At 46.2% G+C, this 21263-nt stretch overlaps 1 protein-coding gene across 1 annotated transcript in view; it reads right to left on the reverse strand.

Moving 5' to 3' along the window:
- The window catches only part of ALK (ALK receptor tyrosine kinase), a 1279208-nt gene that overhangs the window by 209169 nt on the left and 1048776 nt on the right, over positions 1–21263 (reverse strand). The window contains exon 8 of the mRNA XM_073671793.1: positions 204–307. Coding sequence (XP_073527894.1) covers positions 204–307 — 104 coding nt within the window. The remainder of the gene's footprint in view (positions 1–203; positions 308–21263) is intronic.

The raw sequence follows: 21263 nt of genomic DNA on the forward strand, positions 1-21263 counted from the left end.
GCAGTATTATAGTAGTTATATTCTTGTACATAGGGGGCAGTATTATAGTAGTTATATTCTTGTACATAGGAGCAGTATTATAGTAGTTATATTCTTGTACATAGGAGCAGTATTATAGCAGTTATATTCTTGTACATAGGGGGCAGTGTTATAGTAGTTATATTCTTGTACATAGAGTGAAGTATATATGTTTATGTACTGACCTCACAGGTTGAGTTCTTCATAGGTGATGGGTACAGGACATTGGTCATTGCGGAGCTCTGTGAAGCTTTAGATTCCCTTGTATTAAGAATCAGCACTGAGTCATCTATAGAGATAAAAAGAAATTTTACGTTAATGGAGCTTGCTTGTAATTGTGTCCAAACAGATATTTAGTCAATTTCTTCTTGTGGATTATTTGCTGAATAGCAGAAGGTGGAGAATATTAGCAAATCTCATTGTTTGAACTCAGAAAGGAGACGTAACTTTTTTGCTAAAGGCAGGAGTGCTGTAAAGTCCACTGTGCAAAATAATCCTATGACATCACGAGTCTCCTTCCTTGTCAAATGAGATCATCAAAACGCTTCTTAATTAAATAGCATCACTTAGCTCCTCTTGAGAAGATGACATGAGGCTCAGTTCATCTGCTTACATCACTGAGGACTGAGATACTTCCTGATCAGATGATAAAAGGGAATGTGCCATCATGTTTTTGTTTTATATGATTTTTCTTTTCATTTTTGGCAATGTTTTTTTTCCATACCATAATTTTTATTCAATAAACAAAATGAGTAATCCAAGCTATTTTTACACTGATGGTTATTTTAGACTCACGCTTCCTTCCAGGAAGAATTTTCATCAGGCTCATTATCAGACACAGACTGATAACATCTGTACACCATTCACAATAGGCAATGTCACAGCTCACCTCCTCCTCCTCCTGTACAATGACTGATAACACCTCTATATACAGTACATAACACAGGATCCACCATTCACAATAGGTGATGTCACAGCTCACCTCCTCCTCCTGTATAATGACTGATAACACCTCTATATACAGTAGATAACACAGGATCCACCATTCACAATAGGTGATGTCACAGCTCCTGTACAATGACTGATAACACCTCTATATACAGTAGATAACACAGGATCCACCATTCTCAATAGGTGATGTCACAGCTCACCTCCTCCTCCTCCTCCTGTACAATGTCTGATAACACCTCTATGTACAGTAGATAACACAGGGGACCCACCATTCACAATAGGTGATATCACAGCTCACCTCCTCCTCCTGTACAATGACTGATAACACCTCTATATACAGTAGATAACACAGGATCCACCATTCACAATAGGTGATGTCACAGCTCTCCTCCTCCCCCTCCTGTACAATGACTGATAACACCTCTATATACAGGAGATAACACAGGATCCACCATTCACAATAGGTGGTATCACAGTTCACCTCCTCCTCCTGTACAATGACTGATAACACCTCTATATACAGTAGATTAAACAGGATCCACCATTCACAATAGGTGATATCACAGCTCACCTCCTCCTCCTCCTGTACAATGACTGATAACACCTCTATATACAGTACATAACACAGGATCCACCATTCACAATAGGTGATGTCACAGCTCACCTCCTCCTCCTGTATAATGACTGATAACACCTCTATATACAGTAGATAACACAGGATCCACCATTCACAATAGGTGATGTCACAGCTCCTGTACAATGACTGATAACACCTCTATATACAGTAGATAACACAGGATCCACCATTCTCAATAGGTGATGTCACAGCTCACCTCCTCCTCCTCCTCCTGTACAATGTCTGATAACATCTCTATATACAGTAGATAACACAGGGGACCCACCATTCACAATAGGTGATATCACAGCTCACCTCCTCCTCCTGTACAATGACTGATAACACCTCTATATACAGTAGATTAAACAGGATCCACCATTCACAATAGGTGATATCACAGCTCACCTCCTCCTCCTCCTGTACAATGACTGATAACACCTCTATATACAGTAGATTAAACAGGATCCACCATTCACAATAGGTGATATCACAACTCACCTCCTCCTCCTCCTGTACAATGACTGATAACACCTCTATATACAGCTGATAACACAGGATCCACCATTCACAATAGGTGATGTCACAGCTCACCTCCTCCTCCTGTACAATGTCTGATAGCACCTCTATATACTGTAGATAACACAGCATCCACCAATCAAAATAGGCGATGTCACAATGTGGCACCCCAGTGGTCTGGTTGCCACAGTAATAGAAATATTATGTCTGAGAGCAAGTGGGAGGTTTCTCTGGTCAGGAGCCCTAAGCATGCAACACGGCCCACCCAGACCTGGGAGGGGAGGAATCTGCCCTTATAAACTGGGTCTGGGGCGGGATTAGGTCAGTCAGAGCCTGGAGTGAAGTCCCAGACAGAGACGTAGTCAGAGTCTGGGAGTCAGAGCCTGGAGAGGGAAAGCAAGAACCAGGAGCTCTGTAGGAGCAGGAGCGAGTGCCAGAGGCTGGAAGCTAGAAAGCTCGCCTTGGCTGAAGACACTAAACCCGGACACGGAGTCCGAGGCTGTGGGGACATCCAGGTCCAGCAGCAGAATCCAACCGGCAGGGGATTCCATGTCCTCTGGCCTTAGAAGCCCGGAGGCTCAGTCACAAGCAAGGGACCAGCACCGCCGTCGTGGAGCGGAGGCTAACAGAAGGCCCCAAGTCACCGGCCATACGGGTGAGCACCATACGGTATACTCAGGGACTTGGGCTACTTCTACCCGCATAGAGCAAGGTAGCCAGGAAAGAGTGCAGATAGTCGGGGAGGCCTACAACTCCACCTGGCCAGGGGAGATCCTACGTGCTTACAGACTGACCAGGCCCCTACTGCTAACCAGTACTCCCGGGAGGGTCTGCTTTATTCCATCAGTAAAGACCCTGAACTGCACCACATGTCTCTGTGTTTCATCGCCGCACCAGCACCATCAGTACTGGGACGCTCACACCATTACTCTCATCATCCACACTAGCTGCCCTGAGGCAATACTTCTCCCGTGGGGAGTTATCCCATACTTGGCTGCGCATACAACATCAGCCTCAGCGGTCTGCAGCGCAGCGGCGGTCCCCACTGACCGCAATCCACGGGTGGCGTAGTCGGACATTTGTTATCACACTCAGACTGCCACTGGTTTGACCGCCCTGGGCACGGACCGGGTCACAGCCACGGAGGACTACAACCCCCAGCGATCCGGCTCCGGGTATCCCCTGCACAGCACAGGCCCAGGGGGCGCGTCAACTTCTCACCCCCTCCTCCTGTACAATGACTGATAACACCTCTATATACAGTAGATAACACAGGATCCACCATTCACAATAGGTGATATCACAACTCACCTCCTCCTCCTGTACAATGACTGATAAGACCTCTATATACAGTAGATAACACAGGTTCCACCATTCACAATAGGTGATGTCACAACTCACCTCCTCCTCCTGTACAATGACTGATAACACCTCTATATACAGTAGATAACACAGGATCCACCATTCACAATAGGTGATATCACAACTCACCTCCTCCTCCTGTACAATGACTGATAACACCTCTATATACAGTAGATAACACAGGATTCACCATTCACAATAGGTGATATCACAGCTCACCTCCTCCTCCTGTACAATGAATGATAACACCTCTATATACAGTAGATAACACAGGATCCACCATTCACAATAGGTGATATTGTAGCGTTGGCGTCCCTGCCCCCTGCTAGGCAGGGACGCTGTTCCCCTCACCTCTCCGCTCCGTGCCCGGCGTCTTCCTCCCGCTCTGCTAGCAGCGCGCGCCCCTTCCCGGCCACGGTGCTTAGGGCGCGCGCGCTCCCCCTCTCTTAAAGGGGCCGCGCGCGCCGTCCTAAGGAGTCCCCGGCCAATGGCCGGAGGACTTCACCATATATAAGGCACCTCCTCCAAAATGGAGGTGCCCGAGCAATGTTGTAGCACAGTTCATCACTCTGCTTCAGCCCTCAGGTCCCGTTTCCAGTTACCTGCCAGTTACCTGCCAGTTTCCTGCCAGCTTCCTGTCTGATACCTGCCTGTCTCGTGTCAACCTGCTACTATTCCTGCGGTCCGACAGTCTGCCTACCAGCCCTACCAGTCTGTCTATGGATCCGTCTGCTCGCTCACCTGGGAGCGCACATCTGCTACCTGCCTGCTAGCCTACCTGGAGGCTCCGCCGTCACGTGCTGTGACCACCTGCCATTCCAGAGACTCCTGCCCGCTCACCTGGGAGCGCTCACCTTCTACCTGTCTGCTAGCCTACCTGGAGGCTCCGCCGTCACGTGCTGTGACCACCAGCCTGTCCAGAGACTCTTGCCCGCTCACCTGGGAGCGCTCACCTGCTACCTGCCTGCTAGCCTACCTGGAGGCTCCGCCGTCACGTGCTGTGACCACCTGCCTGTCCAGAGACTCTTGCCCGCTCACCTGGGAGCGTCCACCTGCTACCAGCCTGCTTGCCTACCTGGAGGCTCTGCCGTCACTTGCCGTGACCACCCGCCTGTCAAGAGACTGTCCCGGTCACTTGCCGTGACCACCTGCCCGTTTACCCAGAGACTGTCCCGGTCACTTGCCGTGACCACCTGCCCGTTTACCCAGAGACTGTCCCGGTCACTTGCCGTGACCACCTGCCCGTTTTCCCAGAGACTGTCCCTGTCACTTGCTGTGACTACCTGCCCGTCTTCCCTGGGCGCCACCCGCTTCCTTACAAGGGCCGCCCCCTTGTATAGTTGCTCAGAGGTTCCGCCTCCCAGACCCGTTACAGATATCACAGCTCACCTCCTCATCCTGTACAATGACTGATAACACCTCTATATACAGTAGATAACACAGGATCCACCATTCACAATAGGTGATATCACAGCTCACCTCTTCCTCCTCCTGTATAATGACTGATAACACCTCTATATACAGTAGATGACACAGGGGACCCACTATTCACAATAGGTGATGTCACAGCTCACCTCCTTCTCCTCCTGTACAATGACTGATAACACAGGATCCACCATTCACAATAGGTGATGTCACAGCTCACCTCCTCCTCCTCCTGTACAATGACTGATAACACCTCTATATACAGCTGATAACACAGGATCCACCATTCACAATAGGTGATGTCATAGCTCACCTCCTCCTCCTGTACAATGTCTGATAACACCTCTATATACTGTAGATAACACAGCATCCACCATTCAAAATAGGTGATGTCACAGCTCACTTCCTCCTCATCCTGTACAATGACTGATAACACCTCTATATACAGTAGATAACACAGGATCCACCATTCACAATAGGTGATATCACAGCTCACCTCCTCCTCCTTCTGTACAATGACTGATAACACCTCTATATACAGTAGATAACACAGGATCCAACATTCACAATAGGTGATGTCACAGCTCACCTCCTCCTCCTCCCGTACAATCACTGATAACACCTTTATACACAGCTGTTAGCACAGGATCAGACCAGAGTGAGAATTGCAAGATTTCCAATGTTTATTTTTAATACAAAACTTTGGCAAACATTTTTTAAAAATGCTTTTACTACAAAAAGCTGATTTAATCAATGGGTGATTTTCTGATGAGTGTTCCCTTTAAGCAGAGGTTCCATGATGGACAACCCCTTTCATCATATAATACTGAAGCTGCTTCTTGATCTGATCACATCACTGGGAGACCCCCAATCAGGCTTATCGCCATCTGCTGACATCATCTGCAGTCTCAGGTGACATCATTTTCATATTCTTTCATCACTTTTTTACAATCAGCATTAAGAATTCCGGGAGGATCTATATTCCTACAAGCGCTGAGTGACCCTGCTATAATAACGTCCTGACCCCCCTATAATAATGTCCTGACCCCCCTGTAATAACGTCCTGACCCCCCTCTAATAACGTCCTGACCCCGCTATTATAACGTCCTGACCCCCCTATAATAACGTTCTGACCCCCCTATAATAACGTCCTGATCCCCCTATAATAACGTCCTGACCCCCCTATAACAACATCCTGACCCTCCTATAATAACGTCCTGACCCCCCTATAATAACGTCCTAACCCCACTATAATAAAGTCCTGACCCCCCTATAAAAACGTCCCGACCCCCTATAACAACATCCTGACCCCCCTATAATAACGTCCTGACCCCCCTATAATAACGTCCTAACCCCACTATAATAAAGTCCTGACCCCCCTATAAAAACGTCCCGACCCCCTATAACAACATCCTGACCCCCCTATAATAACGTCCTGACCCCCCTATAATAACGTCCTAACCCCACTATAATAACGTCCTGATTCCTCTATAATAACGTCCTGATCCCCCTATAATAACGTCCTGACCCCCCTATAATAATGTTCTGATCCCCCTATAATAACATCCTGACCCCCCTATAATAACATCCTGACCCCCTATAATAACGTCCTGACCCCCTATAATAACATCCTGACCCCCTATAATAACATCTTGACCCCCTATAATAACGTCCTGACCCCCTATAATAACGTCCTGACCCCCCTGTAATAACGTCCTGACCCCGCTATAATAACGCCCTGACCCCCCTATAATAACGTCCTGACCCCGCTTTAATAACATCCTGACCCCCCTATAAAAACATCCTGATCCCCCTATAATAACGTCCTGACCCCCTATAATTATGTCCTGACCCCCCTATAGTAACGTCCTGACCCCACTATAATAACATCCTGACCCCTTATAATAACATCTTCCTGACCCCTCTATAATAACGTCCTGACCCCCCTATAATAACATCCTGATCCCCCTATAATAACATCCTGAACCCCCTAATAATAACGTCCTGACCCCTTTATAATAACATCCTGACCCCCTATAATAACGTCCTGACCCCCTGTAATAACGTCCTGACCCCGCTATAATAACGTCCTGACCCCCCTATAATAACGTCCTGACCCCGCTTTAATAACATCCTGACCCCCCTATAAAAACATCCTGATCCCCCTATAATAACGTCCTGACCCCCTATAATTATGTCCTGACCCCCCTATAGTAACGTCCTGACCCCACTATAATAACATCCTGACCCCTTATAATAACATCTTCCTGACCCCTCTATAATAACGTCCTGACCCCCCTATAATAACATCCTGATCCCCCTATAATAACATCCTGAACCCCCTAATAATAACGTCCTGACCCCTTTATAATAACATCCTGACCCCCTATAATAACGTCCTGACCCCCTATAATAACATCCTGACCCCCTATAATAACATCCTGACCCCTATAATAACATCCTGACCCCCTATAATAACATCCTGACCCCCTAATAATAACGTCCTGACCCCCCTATAATAACATCCTAACCCCCCTATAATAATATCCTGACACCTTATAATAACGTCCTGACCCCGCTATAATAACGTCCTACTCCTGACCCCCCAATAAAAACGTCCTGACCCCGCTATAACGTCCTGACCCCCCTACAATAACATCCTGACCCCCTTACAATAACATTGTGACCCCCCTATAATAACGTCCTGACCCTGCTTTAATAACATCCTGACCCACCTATAACAACGTCCTGACCCCGCTATAAAAACGTCCTGACCCCCCTATAATAACATCCTGACCCCATATAACATCCTGACCCCGCTTTAATAACGTCCTGACCCCCCTTTTAATAACATCCTGACCCCGCTATAAAAACGTCCTGACCCCCCTATAATAACATCCTGACCCCCTATAATAACGTCCTGACCCCGCTTTAATAACATCCTGACATCCTATAATAACGTCCTCCTGACCACTCTATAATAACGTCCTGACCCCCCTTATAATAACGTCCTGACCCCGCTATAATAACATCCTGACCCCCTATAATAAAGTCCTCCTGACCCCGCTATAATAACATCCTGACCCCCTATAATAAAGTCCTCCTGACCCCTCTATAATAACGTCCTGACCCCCCTATAACGTCCTGACCCCCTATAATAACGTCCTCTTGACCCCGCTACAATAACGTCCTGACCCTGCTATAATAACATCCTGACCCCCTATAATAATGTCCTGACCCCTATAATAACGTCCTGACCCCCTATAATAACATCCTGACCCCCCTATAATAACATCCTGACCCCCTATAATAACGTCCTGACCCCCCTATAGTAACGTCCTGACCCCCCTATAGTAACGTCCTGACCCCTTATAATAACATCTTCCTGACCCCTCTATAATAACGTCCTGACCCCCCTATAATAACATCCTGACCCATTTATAATAACATCCTGACCCCCTATAATAACGTCCTGACCCCCTATAATAACATCCTGACCCCTATAATAACGACCTGACCCCCCTATAATAACGTCCTGACCCCCCTATAATAACATCCTAACCCCCTATAATAATATCCTGACCCCCCTTTAATAACGTCCTGACCCCGCTATAATAACGTCCTGACCCCCCTACAATAACATCCTGACCCCCTTACAATAACATTGTGACCCCCCTATAATAACATCCTGACCCACCTATAATAACGTCCTAACCCCGCTATAAAAACGTCCTGACCCCCCTAAAATAACATCCTGACCCCCCTATAATAACGTCCTAACCCCGCTTTAATAACATCCTGACCCCTATAATAACGTCCTCCTGACCCCTCTATAATAAGGTCCTGACCCCCTTATAATAAGGTCCTGACCCCGCTATAATAACATCCTGACCCACCTATAATAACGTCCTGACCCCTATAATAACGTCCTGACCCCCTATAATAACATCCTGACCCCCCTATAATAACGTCCTGACCCCATATAATAACGTCCTGACCCCCTATAATAACGTCCTCCTGACCCCGCTATAATAACGTCCTGACCCCGCTATAATAACATCCTGACCCTGCTATAACATCCTGACCCCCTATAATAATGTCCTGACCCCTATAATAACGTCCTGACCCCCTATAATAAAATCCTGACCCCCCTATAACATCCTGACCCCCTATAACGTCCTGACCCCCTATAATAACGTCCTCCTGACCCCGCTATAATAACGTCCTGACCCCGCTATAATAACATCCTGACCCCGCTATAACATCCTGACCCCCTATAATAATGTCCTGACCCCTATAATAACGTCCTGACCCCCTATAATAAAATCCTGACCCCCCTATAACATCCTGACCCCCTATAACGTCCTGACCCCCCTATAATAACATCCTGATCCCCCTATAGTAACGTCCTGACCCCGCTATAACGTCCTGACCCCCTATAATAACATCCTGACCCCTCTATAATAACGTCCTGACCCCCCTATAATAACATCCTGACCCATTTATAATAACATCCTGACCCCCTATAATAACGTCCTGACCCCCTATAATAGCATCCTGACCCCTATAATAACGTCCTGACCCCCCTATAATAACGTCCTGACCCCCCTATAATAACATCCTAACCCCCTATAATAATATCCTGACCCCCCTTTAATAACGTCCTGACCCCGCTATAATAACGTCCTGACCCCCCTACAATAACATCCTGACCCCCTTACAATAACATTGTGACCCCCCTATAATAACGTCCTGACCCTGCTTTAATAACATCCTGACCCACCTATAATAACGTCCTGACCCCGCTATAAAAACGTCCTGACCCCCCTAAAATAACATCCTGACCCCCCTATAATAACGTCCTAACCCCGCTTTAATAACATCCTGACCCCTATAATAACGTCCTCCTGACCCCTCTATAATAAGGTCCTGACCCCCCTTATAATAAGGTCCTGACCCCGCTATAATAACATCCTGACCCACCTATAATAACGTCCTGACCCCTATAATAACGTCCTGACCCCCTATAATAACATCCTGACCCCCCTATAATAACGTCCTGACCCCATATAATAACGTCCTGACCCCCTATAATAACGTCCTGACCCCCTATAATAACGTCCTCCTGACCCCGCTATAATAACGTCCTGACCCCGCTATAATAACATCCTGACCCCGCTATAACATCCTGACCCCCTATAATAATGTCCTGACCCCTATAATAACGTCCTGACCCCCTATAATAAAATCCTGACCCCCCTATAACATCCTGACCCCCTATAACGTCCTGACCCCCTATAATAACGTCCTCCTGACCCCGCTATAATAACGTCCTGACCCCCCTATAATAACATCCTGATCCCCCTATAGTAACGTCCTGACCCCGCTATAACGTCCTGACCCCCTATAATAGCATCCTGACCCCCTTATAATAACGTCCTGACCCCGCTATAATAACGTCCTGATCCCCCTATAATTATGTCCTGACCCCCCTATAGTAACGTCCTGACCCCACTATAATAACATCCTGACCCCTTATAATAACATCTTCCTGACCCCTCTATAATAACGTCCTGACCCCCCTATAATAACATCCTGATCTCCCTATAATAACATCCTGACCCCCCTAATAATAACGTCCTGACCCCTTTATAATAACATCCTGACCCCCTATAATAACGTCCTGACCCCCTATAATAACATCCTGAGCCGTATAATAACGTCCTGACCCCTCTATAATAACGTCCTGACCTCCCTATAATAAAATCCTATCCCCCCTATAATAATATCCTGACCCCCCTATAAAAACGTCCTGACCCCCCTATAAAAACGTCCTGACCCCCTATAATAACGTCCTGACCCTGCTTTAATAACATCATGACCCACCTATAATAACGTCCTGACCCCGCTATAAAAACGTCCTGACCCCCCTATAATAACATCCTGACCCCCTATAATAACATCCTAACCCCACTATAATAACGTCCTGACCCTGCTATAATAACGTCCTGACCCCCCTATAATAACGTCCTGACCCCACTTTAATAACATCATGAACCCCCTATAATAACGTCCTGATCCCCCTATAATAACGTCCTGACCCCCCTATAGTAATGTCCTGACCCCACTATAATAACATCCTGACCCCTTATAATAACATCTTCCTGACCCCTCTATAATAACGTCCTGACCCCCCTATAATAACGTCCTGACCCTCTATAATAACATCCTGACCCCCCTAATAACATCCTGACCCCGCTATAATAACATCCTGACCCCCTATAATAACATCCTGACCCCCTATAATAACGTCCTGACCCCCCTATAATAACGCCCTGACCCCCTATAATAACATCCTGACCACCCTATAATAACGTCCTGACCCCCCTATAATAACATCCTGACCCTCCTATAATAATATCCTGACCCCCCTATAATAACGTCCTGACCCCGCTATAATAACGTCCTACTCCTGACCCCCCTATAAAAACGTCCTGACCCCGCTATAATAACGTCCTGACCCCCTATAATAACATCGTGAGCCGTATAATAACGTCCTGACCCCATATAATAACGTCCTGACCCCCCTATAATAAAATCCTAACCCCCCTATAATAATATCCTGACCCCCCTATAATAACGTCCTGACCCCGCTATAATAACGTCCTACTCCTGACCCCCCTATAAAAACGTCCTGACCCCCCTATAAAAAAGTCCTGACCCCCTATAATAACGTCCTGACCCTGCTTTAATAACATCCTGACCCACCTATAATAACGTCCTGACCCCGCTATAAAAACGTCCTGACCCCCCTATAATAACATCCTAACCCCCTATAATAACATCCTAACCCCCCTATAATAACGTCCTGACCCTGCTATAATAACGTCCTGACCCCCCTATAATAACGTCCTGACCCCGCTTTAATAACATCATGAACACCCTATAATAACGTCCTGATCCCCCTATAATAACGTCCTGACCCCCCTATAGTAACGTCCTGACCCCACTATAATAACATCCTGACCCCTTATAATAACATCTTCCTGACCCCTCTATAATAACGTCCTGACCCCCCTATAATAACGTCCTGACTCCGCTATAATAACATCCTGACCCCCCTAATAACGTCCTGACCCCGCTATAATAACATCCTGACCCCCTATAATAACATCCTGACCCCCTATAATAACATCCTGACCCCCTATAATAAAGTCCTGACCCCTCTATAATAACGCCCTGACCCCCTATAATAACATCCTGACCACCCTATAATAACGTCCTGACCCCCTATAATAACATCCTGACCCCCTATAATAATATCCTGACCCCCCTATAATAACGTCCTGACCCCGCTATAATAAAGTCCTACTCCTGACCCCCCTATAAAAACGTCCTGACCCCGCTATAATAACGTCCTGACCTCCCTACAATAACATCCTGACCCCACTACAGTAACATCGTGACCCCCCTATAATAACGTCCTGACCCCTCCTATAATAACGTCCTGACCCTGCTTTATTAACATCCTGACCCCGCTATAATAACGTCCTGACCCCCCTATAATAACGTCCTGACCCCCCCCTATAATAACGTCCTGACCCCGCTTTAATAACATCCTGACCCCCTATAATAACGTCCTCCTGACCCCCCTATAATAACTTTCTGACCCCCCTATAATAACGTCCTGACCCCGCTATAATAACATCGTGACCCCCTATAATAAAGTCCTCCTGACCCCTCTATAATAACATCCTGACCCCCCTATAACATCCTGACCCCCCTATAATAACGTCCTCCTGACCCCGCTATAATAACGTCCTGACCCCCCTATAATAACGTACTGACCCCGCTATAATAACATCCTGACCCCCAATAATAACGTCCTCCTGACCCCTCTATAATAACGTCCTGACCCCGTATAATAACATCCTGACCCCCTATAATAACGTCCTGACACCCTATAATAACGTCCTCCTGACCCCGCTATAATAACGTCCTGACCCCGCTATAATAACATCCTGACCCCCTATAATAACGTCCTGACCCCTATAATAACGTCCTGACCCCCTATAATAACATCCTGACCCCCCATAATAATATCCTGACCCCCCTATAATAACATCCTGACCCCCCTATAACGTCCTGACCCCCCTATAATAACGTCCTCCTGACCCCGCTATAATAACGTCCTGACCCCCCTATAATAACGTCCTGATCCCTATAATAACATCCTGACCACCTATAATAACATCCTGACCCCCTATAATAAAGTCCTGACCCCCTATAATAACGTCCTGACCCCGCTATAATAACATCCTGACCCCCTATAATAATGTCCTGATCCCCCTATAATAACGTCCTGACCCCCTATAATAACGTCCCGACCCCCTATAATAACATCCTGACCTCCCTATAATAACATCCTGACCCCCTATAATAACGTCCTGCCCCCCCTATAATAACGTCCTGACCCCCTATAATAACGTCCTGACCCCCTATAATAACGTCCTGGCCCCCTATAACAACATCCTGACCCCCTATAATAAAGTCCTGATCCCCTACAATAACATCCTGACCCCCTATAATAAAGTCCTGACCCCCTATAATAACGTCCTGACCCCCCTATAATAACGTCCTGACCCCCCTATAACATCCTGACCCCTATAATAACGTCCTGACCCCTATAATAACATCCTGACCCCCTATAATAACATCCTGACCCCCTATAATAACGTCCTGACCCCCTATAATAACATCCTGACCCCCTATAATAACGTCCTGACCCCCTATAATAACATCCTGACCCCCTATAATAACATCCTGACCCCCTAATAATAACGTCCTAACCCCCCTATAATAACGTCCTGACCCCCTATAATAACATCCTGACCCCCTATAACGTCCTGACCCCCCTATAATAACGTCCTGACCCCCCCTATAATAACGTCCTGACCCCGCTATAATAACATCCTGACCCCCTATAATAACATCCTGACCCCCTATAATAACGTCCTGACCCCCCTATAATAAAGTCCTGACCCCCTATAATAACGTCCTGACCCCCTATAATAACGTCCTGACCCCTATAATAACATCCTAACCCCCCTATAATAACATCCTGACCCCCTATAATAACATCCTGACCCCCTATAATAACATCCTGACCCCCCTATAATAATGTCCTGACCCCCCTATAATAACATCCTGACCCTCCTATAATAACGTCCTGACCCCTATAATAACTTCCTGACCCCCTATAATAACATCCTGACCCCCCTATAATAACGTCCTGACCCCCTATAATAACGTCCTGACCCCCCTATAATAACGTCCTGACCCCCCTATAATAACATCCTGACTCCCTATAACGTCCTGACCCCCCTATAATAACGTCCTGACCCCCTATAATAACATCCTGACCCCCTATAATAACGTCCTGACCCCCTATAATAACGTCCTGACCCCCCTATAATAACATCCTGACCCCCCTATAATAACATCCTGACCCCCCTATAATAACATCCTGACCCCCCTATAATAACGTCCTGACCCCCTATAATAACGTCCTGACCCCCTATAACATCCTGACCCCCCTATAATAACATCCTGACCCCCTATAATAACATCCTGACCCCCTATAATAACATCATGACCCCATATAATAACGTCCTAACCCCCTATAATAACGTCCTGACCCCCTATAATAACGTCCTGACCCCCTGTAATAACATCCTGACCCCCCTATAATAACATCCTGACCCCCTATAACGTCCTGACCCCCCTATAATAACGTCCTGACCCCCCCTATAATAACATCCTGACCCCCTATAATAACATCCTGACCCCCTATAATAACGTCCTGTCCCCCTATAATAAAGTCCTGACCCCCCTATAATAACGTCCTGACCCCCTATAATAACATCCTGACCCCCTATAATAACATCCTGACCCCCCTATAATAACATCCTGACCCCCCTATAATAACGTCCTGACCCCCCTATAATAACATCCTGACCCTCCTATAATAACGTCCTGACCCCTATAATAACGTCCTTACCCCCTATAATAACATCCTGACCCCCCTATAATAACGTCCTGACCCCCCTATAATAACGTCCTGACCCCCCTATAATAACATCCTGACCCCCCCTATAATAACATCCTGACTCCCTATAACGTCCTGACCCCCCTATAATAACGTTCTGACCCCCTATAATAACATCCTGACCCCCTATAATAACGTCCTGACCCCCTATAATAACATCCTGACCCCCTATAATAACGTCCTGACCCCCCTATAATAACATCCTGACCCCCCTATAATAACGTCCTGACCCCCCTATAATAACATCCTGACCCCCTATAATAACATCCTGACCCTCCTATAATAACGTCCTGACCCCCCTATAATAACGTCCTGACCCCCTATAATAACGTCCTGACCCCCTATAACGTCCTGACCCCCCATAATAACATCCTGACCCCCTATAATAACATCCTGACCCTCTATAATAACATCATGACCCCATATAATAACGTCCTGACCCCCTATAATAACGTCCTGACCCCCCTATAATAACGTCCTGACCCCCTATAATGACATTCTGACCCCTTATAATAACGTCCTGACCCCCTATTATAACATCCTGACCCCCCTATAATAACGTCCTGACCCCTATAACATCCTGACCCCCTATAATAACATCCTGACCCCCTATTATAACATCATGACCCATATAATAACATCCTGACCCCGCTATAATAACATCCTGACCCCCTATAATAACGTCCTGACCCCCTATAATAACGTCCTGACCCCCCTATAATAACGTCCTGACCCCCTATAATAACGTCCTGACCCTGCTATAATAACGTCCTGACTCCCTATAATAACTTCCTGACCCCCTATAATAACGTCCTGACCCCCTATAACGTCCTGACCCCCCTATAATAACGTCCTGACCCCCTATAATAACATCCTGACCCCCTATAATAACATCCTGACCCCCTATTATAACATCATGATCCCATATAATAACGTCCTGACCCCCTATAATAACGTCCTAACCCCTCTATAATAACGTCCTGACCCCCTATAATGACATTCTGACCCCCTATAATAACGTCCTGACCCCCTATTATAACATCATGACCCCCTATAATAACGTCCTGACCCCCTATTATAACATCATGACCCCATATAATAACATCCTGACCCCGCTATAATAACATCCTGACCCCCTATAATAACGTCCTGACCCCCTATTATAACATCATGACCCCATAAAATAACATCCTGACCCGCTATAATAACATCCAGACCCCCTATAATAACGTCCTGACCCCCTATAATAACGTCCTGACCCCCCTATAATAACGTCCTGACCCCCTATAATAACGTCCTGACCCTGCTATAATAACGTCCTGACTCCCTATAATAATGTCCTGACCCCCTATAATAACGTCCTGACCCCTATAATAACATCTTGATCCCCTATAACGTCCTGACCCCCCTATAATAACGTCCTGACCCCTATAATAACATCCTGACCCCCTATAATAACATCCTGACCCCCTATAATAACGTCCTGACCCCCTATTATAACATCATGACCCATAAAATAACATCCTGACCCCGCTATAATAACATCCTGACCCCCTATAATAACGTCCTGACCCCCTATAATAACGTCCTGACCCTCCTATAATAACGTCCTGACCCCCTATAATAACGTCCTGACCCTGCTATAATAACGTCCTGACTCCCTATAATAACGTCCTGACCCCCTATAATAACGTCCTGACCCCCTATAACGTCCTGACCCCCCTATAATAACATCCTGACCCCCTATTATAACATCCTGACCCCCTATTATAACATCATGATCCCATATAATAACGTCCTGACCCCCTATAATAACGTCCTGACCCCCCTATAATGACATTCTGACCCCCTATAATAACGTCCTGACCCCCTATTATAACATCATGACCCCCTATAATAACGTCCTGACCCCCTATTATAACATCATGACCCCATATAATAACATCCTGACCCCGCTATAATAACATCCTGACCCCCTATAATAACGTCCTGACCCCCTATAATAACGTCCTGACCCCCCTATAATAACGTCCTGACCCCCTATAAGAACGTCCTGACCCCCCTATAATAACATCCTGACCCCCCCTATAATAACGTCCTGACCCCCTATAATAACGTCCTGACCCCCTATAATAACGTCCTGACCCCCCTATAATAACGTCTTGATCCCCCTATAATAACGTCCTAACCCCCCTATAATAACATCCTGACCCCCTATAATAACATCCTGGCCCCCTATAATAACGTCCTGACCCCCCTATAATAACATCCTGACCCCCTATAATAACATCCTGACCCCCCTATAATAACGTCCTGACCCCTATAATAACGTCCTGACCCCCTATAATAACATCCTGACCCCCCTATAATAACGTCCTGACCCCCTATAATAACGTCCTGACCCCCCTATAATAACATCCTGACCCCCCTATAATAACGTCCTGACCCCATATAATAACGTCCTGACCACCCTATAATAACGTTTTGATCCCCCTATAATAACGTCCTGACCCCCCTATAATAACATCCTGACCCCCTATAATAACATCCTGGCCCCCTATAATAACGTCCTGACCCCCCTATAATAACATCCTGACCCCCTATAATAACATCCTGACCCCCTATAATAATGTCCTGACCCCCCTATAATAACATCCTGACCCCCTATAATAACATCCTGACCCCCCTATAATAACGTCCTGACCCCCTATAATAACGTCCTGACCCCCCTATAATAACATCCTGACCCCCTATAATAACATCCTGACCTCCCTATAATATCGTCCTGACCCTCTATAATAACGTCCTGACCCCCTATAATAACGTCCTGACCCCCCTATAATAACGTCCTGACCCCCCTATAATAACATCCTGACCCCCTATAATAACGTCCTGACCCCCCTATAATAACGTCCTGACCCCCCTATAATAACGTCCTGACCCCCCTATAATAACATCCTGACCCCCTATAATAACATCCTGGCCCCCTATAATAACATCCTGGCCCCCTATAATAACGTCCTGACCCCCCTATAATAACGTCCTGACCCCCTATAATAACGTCCTGACCCCCTATAATAACGTCCAGGCCCCCTATAATAACGTCCTGACCCCCCTATAATAACATCCTGACCCGCTATAATAACATCCTGGCCCCCTATAATAACGTCCTGACCCCCCTATAATAACATCCTGACCCCCTATAATAACATCCTGACCCCCCTATAATAACGTCCTGACCCCCTATAATAACGTCCTGACCCCCTATAATAACATCCTGACCCCCCTATAATAACGTCCTGACCCACTATAATAACGTCCTGACCCCTATAATAACGTCCTGACCCCCCTATAATAACATCCTGACCCCCTATAATAACGTCCTGACCCCCCTATAATAACATCCTGACCCCCTATAATAACATCCTGGCCCCCTATAATAACGTCCTGACCCCCCTATAATAACATCCTGACCCCCTATAATAACATCCTGACCCCCCTATAATAACGTCCTGACCCCCTATAATAACGTCCTGACCCCTATAATAACGTCCTGACCCCCCTATAATAACATCCTGACCCCCTATAATAACGTCCTGACCCCCCTATAATAACATCCTGACCCCCTATAATAACATCCTGGCCCCCTATAATAACGTCCTGACCCCCCTATAATAACATCCTGACCCCCCTATAATAACATCCTGACCCCCTATAATAACATCCTGACCCCCCTATAATAACATCCTGACCCCCTATAATAACGTCCTGACCCCCTATAATAACGTCCTGACCCCCCTATAATAACATCCTGACCCCCTATAATAACGTCCTGACCCCCTATAATAACGTCCTGACCCCCTATAATAACATCCTGACCCCCTATAATAACATCCTGACCCCTATAATAACATCCTGACCCCCTATAATAACGTCCTGACCCCCCTATAATAACATCCTGACCCCCCTATAACATCCTGACCCCTATAATAACGTCCTGACCCCCTATAATAACATCCTGACCCCCTATAATAACGTCCTGACCCCCTATAATAACGTCCTGACCCCTATAATAACATCCTGACCCCCCTATAATAACGTCCTGACCCCCTATAATAACATCCTGACCCCTATAATAACATCCTGACCCCCTATAATAACGTCCTGACCCCCTATAATAACGTCCTGACCCCCCTATAATAACATCCTGACCCCCTATAATAACGTCCTGACCCCTATAATAACATCCTGACCCCCTATAATAACGTCCTGACCCCCCTATAATAACATCCTGACCCCCCTATAATAACATCCTGACCCCTATAATAACGTCCTGACCCCCTATAATAACATCCTGACCCCCTATAATAACGTCCTGACCCCCTATAATAACGTCCTGACCCCTATAATAACATCCTGACCCCCCTATAATAACGTCCTGACCCCCTATAATAACATCCTGACCCCCTATAATAACATCCTGACCCCTATAATAACATCCTGACCCCCTATAATAACGTCCTGACCCCCTATAATAACGTCCTGACCCCCCTATAATAACATCCTGACCCCCTATAATAACGTCCTGACCCCTATAATAACATCCTGACCCCCTATAATAACGTCCTGACCCCCCTATAATAACATCCTGACCCCCCTATAATAACATCCTGACCCCTATAATAACGTCCTGACCCCCTATAATAACATCCTGACCCCCTATAATAACGTCCTGACCCCCTATAATAACGTCCTGACCCCTATAATAACATCCTGACCCCCCTATAATAACGTCCTGACCCCCTATAATAACATCCTGACCCCCTATAATAACATCCTGACCCCTATAATAACATCCTGACCCCCTATAATAACGTCCTGACCCCCTATAATAACGTTCTGACTCCCTATAATAACGTCCTGACCCCCTATAATAACGTCCTGACCCCCTATAATAACGTCCTGACCCCCTATAATAACATCCTGACCCTGCTATATGAGACAGAAGAGAAGAGATAAAGCAGAAAAGACTCCGGAGCTGGAAGAGATGAAGGAAGAATCTGCTGGAGGTCACAAACCGATCCCGAGTGATACCACTGTATCTAAGCCGAGCCTGTGTGATACCAGTTTATCCAAGACTAGCATGTGTGATACCAGTGTATCTAAGCCTAGCCTGTGTGATACAAGTGCATCTAAGCCTAGCCTCTGTGATACCAGTGTATCTAAGCCTAGCCTGTGTGATACCCGTGTATCTAAGCCTAGCCTTTGTGATACCAGTGTATCTAAGCCTAGCCTGTGTGATACCAGTGTATCTAAGCCTAGCCTCTATGATACCAGTGTATCTAAGCATAGCCTTTGTGATACCAGTGCATCTAAGCCTAGCCTCTGTGATAGCAGTGTATCTAAGCAAGTCTGTGTGATACCAGTGTATTATTGTGTGTGACAAAATGAGATAAAGTAGCTAAACATATCATGTGATACCAGGGTATCTAAACCTACCTTGTGTGATATCACTGTATTTAAACCTGTCATATATGATACTAAATTAATGTATCAAAACCAAAGTGGTGTAATACTATAAGCTAAGGTATTTAAGCCTGCTATCAGATACGATACCAATGTATCTAAGTATATCATGAGTGACACTGTCTATTTAACTGGTATTTCTAAGCCTATCCTGTGTGATACTGTATCCTGAGCTTCTGTATCTAATCCTATCCTGTGATACCGTCTCCTGAGCTTCTGTATCTAATCCTATCCTGTGATACTGTATCCTGAGCTTCTGTATCTAATCCTATCCTGTGATACCGTCTCCTGAGCTTCTGTATCTAATCCTATCCTGTGATACCGTCTCCTGAGCTTCTGTATCTAATCCTATCCTGTGATACTGTATCCTGAGCGTCTGTATCTAATCCTATCCTGTGATACCGTCTCCTGAGCTTCTGTATCTAATCCTATCCTGTGATACTGTCTCCTGAGCTTCTGTATCTAATCCTCTCCTGTGTGATACTGTCTCCTGAGCTTCTGTATCGAATCCTCTCCTGTGTGATACTGTCTCCTGAGCTTCTGTATCTAATCCTCTCCTGTGTGATACTGTCTCCTGAGCTTCTGTATCTAATCCTCTCCTGTGTGATACTGTCTCCTGAGCTTCTGTATCTAATCCTCTCATGTGTGATACTCTCTGCTGAGCGATGTATCTAATCCTCTCTGCTGAGCGGTGTATCTAATCCTCTCTGCTAGGCGGTGTATCTAATCCTCTCTGCTGAG

The sequence above is a fragment of the Phyllobates terribilis genome, unplaced genomic scaffold (assembly GCF_046119375.1).
Source record: "Phyllobates terribilis strain yellow unplaced genomic scaffold, ASM4611937v1 Scaffold_3__8_contigs__length_932513732, whole genome shotgun sequence".
Classification (NCBI taxonomy): Eukaryota; Metazoa; Chordata; class Amphibia; order Anura; family Dendrobatidae; genus Phyllobates; species Phyllobates terribilis.